The sequence below is a fragment of the Ornithodoros turicata genome, chromosome 2 (genome assembly GCF_037126465.1).
Source record: "Ornithodoros turicata isolate Travis chromosome 2, ASM3712646v1, whole genome shotgun sequence".
NCBI classification, from domain to species: domain Eukaryota; kingdom Metazoa; phylum Arthropoda; class Arachnida; order Ixodida; family Argasidae; genus Ornithodoros; species Ornithodoros turicata.
Genome location: NC_088202.1, coordinates 101002022 through 101008687, shown reverse-complemented (window position 1 = coordinate 101008687; position 6666 = coordinate 101002022). Strand labels below are relative to the sequence as shown.

Below are 6666 nucleotides of genomic sequence, written 5' to 3'. Positions count from 1 at the left end.
AAAATGCTCAAAATGCGGTGGTCGGCACGTGGACACTATGTGCGACCCTAACTGGAAGCCCAAACCGATCGAAGGCGGACAGGCCACGAACGCTTCGCACACGTTAGAAGCTCCTGGGCTAATGACAGCGGTCTCCCATCTGAGCACTGTCCTCCTACAAACATTTCGCGCATGGGCAGTGGCGAACTACAGGTGCCTGTACATTCGAGGTATCGTGGACAGTGGAAGTTCCAGGACGTTCATCCGCGAGGACCTCGCCCAAGAACTTGGTTTGAAGGAGGTGGCACAAGTGGTGATCGGCATCCATACGTTCGCCTCGGGATCGGACTGCACGCCTATCAAGCGGAGCGTGGTGGAGGTGACTGTTAGGAGCCAGTACGGTAATGAAGAGATTACTCTTGCGGCCATCGTTGTACCTCTGATTTGTAAAGACATCGAAGAATCACCAGTTGACAGTGAACATGTGGTGGAACTGGGGGACTGCGGGGAGCAGATCGCCGACATTGTTGCTTTTCCTGGCATCCCTCAAGTCAGTGGCATCAGTCTGCTAGTCGGATCTGATCAAGTGTCAAAACTAATCTCAGGAGAAATCCGCTGCTATGGAAGACAGCAAGAACTGGTTGCGGTAAAGACTAAGTTGGGTTGGACCTTCCAGGGCCCAAGTGCTACGAAGTCTCTCATCGCACGGCAATCTGACAGCCTCATAGTGCTGAGGACAAACGTTAACTGCATGACCATACAAGACGAAGAGATACGGCGAATTTGGGAGGTCGAAAACACAGGCATCAACGAAAACCCCTCACCAACGGCTGCGGGTAATGAAGTACTGGCAGAGTTTCAGCGTAACATAAAGATTGCCAACGGGCGTTATGAGGTGTGCCTCCCCTGGAAGCACATCGACGTCCCCTTGCGTGACAATCGCGATATTGCGGAGAAAAGACTGAGGCGGTTGGTAAATCGGCTGGCACATGATGACGAGCTGATTACGGAGTACGACAAAAATATTCGAGCCTATCTGCTGAGCGGCCATGCTGAACCAGTGCCTGCATCTGGGTCGAAGCCATCCAAACGCGTGTACTACATGCCCCATCGTGAGGTCATCCGACCTCAGTCAACGTCAACGAAAATGCGGGTCGTCTTTGACGCGTCATCGCATTCTGGCTCTTGTACGTCTCTCAACGACCACCTAGAAAAGGGGCCAAAGGTGCAACCAGACTTGTTGGACGTATTGATCCGCTTCAGAATGCACTCAATTGGAATTACTGCGGACATAGAAAAGGCTTTTCTGCAGATCAGCGTTGACGAACGCGACAGGGATGCCTTGCGTTTCTTATGGTTTGACCATGTGCCGCAGCGGAAGAACTTAACCCTCAGTACGAATATTGTGGAATGGCGGATGCAGCGTGTACCTTTCGGCACATCGGCTAGTCCATTCCTGCTCGCGGCAACGCTACTGTACCATTTCAACTGCGTCACCGGTGGTCTGCAGGAGACGGCTGAGGTCCTAGCCTCATCATTCTATGTTGACGACCTTCTGACCGGAGCAGCGGACGTGGAGTCAGCAATTAAGCTCTACAGGGAAGCAAACGACATCACTGAGAAAGCGAAAATGCGCCTATGCAAGTGGGCTTCTAACTGTGCAACTCTTCGAGATGTTTTTGCTCCAGAGGAGGGGGTTGTCCCGAACAGTGACTGCAAGACGACAAAGGTGCTTGGGACGGTGTGGGACAAAAGCGAGGATACACTTTCGTGTAGTTTAGACTCAATCCTCAACTACGTCGATCGCCTCACAGGCACCAAACGCAACGTACTGCAAGCTGCAGCCAGGATTTACGACCCTCTCGGATTCCTTAACCCGTTCACCGTGCGAGCAAAAATGCTGTTCCAAGCTTTGTGGGTTGAGGAGAATGAGTGGGATTCACCTATGTCAGAAGACAAGCAAAAACTCTGGAACGAATGGTGCAGCGAAATTCCGGAACTGACAAAGGTCAGCGTGGACCGTTGCTTCCTGCCAAGCGGTCACAGAAATCCGCAACTCCACATATTTTGTGACGCAAGTCCCAAGGGCTACGGGGCTGTAGCGTATCTTCGAGTTGAGAACAAAGACGGAACTGTGACATCAACAATTGTTCTCTCTAAATCTCGAGTAGCCCCCCTTAAAAAGTTGACCCTGCCTCGCCTGGAACTAATGGCTGCGTTGATCGGCTCGAGAATGTTGAACTACCTTAGGCGGACCTGCACAGGATTGGATTTTGACTACTTCCTATGGTCGGACTCAATGATTGCGCTTTGGTGGATAAGAAGACCCCCGAGTGAATGGAAGCAGTTCGTGAGCAACCGCGTTGAGGAAATTCAGCAAAAGACCGATCACCGAAGATGGAAACATTGTCCGGGGACGGACAACCCTGCCGATTGTCTTACTAGAGGCATGCCCGCGAGGGCACTGGTGGATAGCAGCACCTGGTGGCAGGGACCCGCTTGGCTTCATCTCGACTCGTCAAGTTGGCCAAACAGCGACGTCGAATGGGACGACATGACAAACGACGAGAGGAGTTTCAAATCTAGCATCCTGCAAGTCTCGGTGTCATCGAATTCGGCAATCATGGATGCAGAGAAATACAGCAGCCACCGGAGACTGACAAGAGTTACCGCTTGGGTCCTACGCTTCGAGCGTAACGTGCGATGCCGTAACGGTCGAACTGTCGGCACTCTAACGGTCAAGGAGCTCAACGCCGCGGATAACCTTTGGGTAAAGCAGGCACAGGCGGAGCATTTCGCCGAGGAGGTTAATCTGCTACAGATGGGTCATCCAGTGGCACCTGATTCAAAGTTGGCCAATCTGCGACCGTACCTGGACGACAACGGCATCATACGCTTACGGACGAGACTGCAGTGCGGAGCAGATGGAGAGGACGTGAAATGTCCAATCATACTTCCCCGCGCGCATCACTACACGAAACTTGTTGTGGAACGTGCTCATCACAGAACACTGCACGGAGGCTTGCAAGACACATTGAACGAAGTAAGAGAGCGCTGGTGGATTCCACAAGGCCGACAACTAACAAAAGCGCTCATATTCCGATGCATCACCTGCTCGCGTAATCGGGTCAAGGCAGCTTCAGCTCCCACTGCTCCACTGCCATCTGACAGAATTACTCCCAACCAGCCCTTCGAAGTAGTGGGAGTGGACTTTGCTGGGCCTGTGATGGTGCGATCCGAGCGCGGCTCGTCAAAGTCGTACATTGCGCTTTTTACGTGCGCAACAACGCGGGCCGTGCACTTCGAACTCGTTTCGGATCTTACAGCACGCTCATTTCTCATGGCGTTTCGCCGTTTCGTTTCCCGACGAGGATTACCGAATACTGTGTACTCGGACAATGCATTGACCTTCAAGAAAGCGTGCCGGGATATTCAGAAGTTGCAGACGGCCGTGCGACAGAGCGAGATCCAGGATTATTTCGCCTCCCACCAAATAAAGTGGAAATTCATCGTTGAGAGGGCAGCGTGGTGGGGCGGCTGGTGGGAAAGGCTAGTGCGTACGACGAAGCAGTGTCTCCGAAAGGTACTTGGACGACAGTCTTTAACGTTCGAAGAGATGATGACTGTGCTGCAGGACGCCGAAGCGTCGATAAATTCTCGCCCGCTTACGTACTTACACGCATCACCTGACGAGCCTGCCGCGTTGACGCCTGCTCACCTGCTGATTGGTCGACGACTCATCGCACTTCCGAGTCGTGAACATCAACAGCCGTCATCATCTGCGACCGACCTTTCCCGTCGATGGTGTCACCGCCAGAGAATAGCTGATCATTTCTGGAGAAGGTGGCACAGAGAATATCTGCTACATCTGAGGTCTGCCCACGTCTCTAAGCCCGTGGGGTACCATTCGCTGAAGGAAGGAGATCTTGCCTTACTGCATGAAGACAAGGTTCCACGCAATCTTTGGAAAACCGTGCGGATTGTGACGCTACACAAGGGAAGGGATGACAAAGTCCGAGCATGTACCATAAAGCTGCCAACGGGGAACGTGACAAGAAGACCGGTACAGCTACTATACCCCCTTGAAGCATTGCTGGGATGAATTTCATTCGGCGGGGGAGGATGTGTAAATATGTTTAAAAGGGACTATCATTGGACGACGACGTTGAAGCGATATCATGAACCACGTGACATCGAATGACTTTCTTTTTCTCTTTCTTACTCTCTTGTTGGGTTGTGTGACACGTAGGAGTAAAGCTCCAAGTAGTTTTTTAGACTGAGTCTCTCTGGCCTATCTTTTCGGGGCTAACTTGGGGCATTCTTGTGGATACAACGCCGTTCCCGCTCAAGGTAATTTAACGTGGAAGCAACCAGCTCTGCCTTTTGTGATCCCACCCTCCTTCCGCCTGAGGTCCCCCTGAGCCAGAGCGCCGGCTGCCCAAGACAGCCACCTGGGCCGACTCTAGGAGACCCGCCGTTTCCTTCACCTGTTCATCCTTCACGCTTCACCCATCTCGAAGGGGGGGGGGGGAGTAGCTGTAGTGGCACAGCATTCCAAGAAAGATGAGGGATGCCAGTGCGCACGCTCCACTCGCACCCAAGCTTCGCTCCACCGCCATAAACCATTCTCATGCCAACCGTCAGCCTGTGTGGTAGTCCCTTCATTATCTCTCGTCGCGACAACCCGCAGTTGTTGTAGGGGTGTTGCAAGATTTTTTTTTTGGGGGGGGGGGCTTTGGGGGGGCAGGGAAAATCCCTACTCCGCGGCGTTCGTGCTGCCGGACAACGTGGACGACAGCGTGAGCGACCGCTGAGCGACCAGCGGCGTGGCCAAGTGAGTCAAAGCGTCCGCTCGTTGGCTCATTTGTGTCAATTTCAAATTATTGACAAAATTCACATTGAAATTAAGCTCATTGGCTCAGTTGGTAGTAATTGGTAGGTAGCTCATTGGTAGTAATCAAGGTCGTGCGGAAGGTTAGGAGGTGGTAGGCTCGAATCCTACTACCGGCTGTGCTGCCTAAGGTTTTCGCTGGGTTTTCTGACAGACTTTCCAGACGAATGTCGGCGCAGTTCTCCCTGAAGGCGGCCGAAGAGGCACTCCAACTCCCCTGTCTTCTACTAATTCCTGCTGTCCTCTCTCCATCTGTCCCCGTCCGTACGCCGCTCATAGCCACAGTTGCTCCACGGCGCTAACACGGAACCAAAAAGAAGCACGCGTTTTGGAGTTTTAGTAGATTGGAAGTGCTCTACGAAAGCTATACTTTAAAGGGATCTGTGAAATCCAAGATCAGCAACGTGATGTCAGCCACTTCAAAGGAATCGGGTGTTAGGCGAATGATATTTTCGGAACCGTTGTCGTATAAAGATTCCAATACAATAAAGATTAGCTTCCAATCTACTAAGTCTCTTCTAATCTTTCTAAATCTTCGAACACCACTGGCGCTGCGGTAAGGAAACAAACGAGGGGGATCAGTGTGACGCGTGACGAGTGTGACGCGTTTTAAATGCTATCGCATTTAAAACATTTGCTTCCGCTTTCAAATACCACACAAAATATGTAGGCACACATGCGCACTACCTCCCAAGTTGCACAGTTTTCACTACAATTAATCCAAGCTAGATGCTTCGGAACTTATTTACTATCCTTATTCCCTTGCGGTTTTAGGGAGTACGGAGTAGGGAGAGTTTTAGGGAGTACGGTTTCGTTATATCCAGCCAAAGAACATAACATTGTCAGTGAGCAAGGGCGTAACCAATGCGAGTGACGCTTCACTGACAGATATTCTTTTCCCCTGCGAGATAAGTGGGTATAGTACGTTTACCATGGTATCGTGCATCAAACCGACTCGTCATTAGTTGTACTACATGGTCTTCGTTCGTCACGCAGCACTTACGCGAGACATGATGGATGGAAACGCCGCTCGGGTGTGGACAGCAGGCCTCGATATCCCCACGACACTCACTATTTCATTGAAACAGAGTTGACCCGGCGTTAATAGGGATCGTACGCGAACTACAGAAAGCGCGCCGCGGACTCCGTTCAGCGCCCCTGGCGGAGATGCTGGCGTCCAGTGGTGTGAGATGTTTGCAGTTGCGTCCTCCACGTCGCGTGTTGGAGCAACGAATGTAACGGTGAACAGTAACAAATTGAAAATCGTAAATTATGAACGCATTTTTGAGAAGCCGATGAGTGGCAGGGACGCCCTTCGTTGCATTGTCTAATGCAAAAGAGGACACAAGTTTGTCCGTCGTAGCTACGACAGGTATGTGCTCGCGGCACATAACTGTGAATACGCTGGAGTACAATATTACCAGGTCTGTCGTGATCAACCATGATCGCCACCGGTTGCTTTCAAGAAGCTTACACCTACGCGCAGTTTAGTATTGGACATTGACCAATGAGTATTGACCGCAAGTATTGGACATTGACCATCTGGAATAATTAAAAGATATGTTATAAAAGGCGGTGTGCAGAGCGATCGCCGCGCCGCCATGTGGGAGACAACCGCCAACGTGCTGGGAGTCGTACGCGGCAGTTGCATTGAGAGACAGGTAAATCCACAAAGAGTGATCGAACTACCGTGTTCGTTCACCCCCGAGTTTCATGAAAAAAGAGTCTGGATGCTTCTCGCCATTCGCACTAACATGCTGAAAATCGTCTCTGCAGAAATTAACGGCGTTCGAGTG

General features: G+C 51.5%; 1 protein-coding gene across 1 annotated transcript; it reads left to right on the top strand.

Moving 5' to 3' along the window:
- Window positions 1-37: 37 nt before the first annotated feature.
- LOC135384916 (uncharacterized) lies at window positions 38-4081 on the top strand. The gene has a single exon (XM_064614098.1). It carries the CDS (start codon window positions 38-40, stop codon window positions 4079-4081), a length of 4044 nt encoding a protein of 1347 aa, XP_064470168.1.
- Window positions 4082-6666: the final 2585 nt, after the last annotated feature.

Coding starts and splice junctions, on each gene's coding strand:
- LOC135384916 (XM_064614098.1), top strand. CDS start 38: ATGTGCGACCCTAACTGGAAGCCCAAACCGATCGAAGGCGGACAGGCC.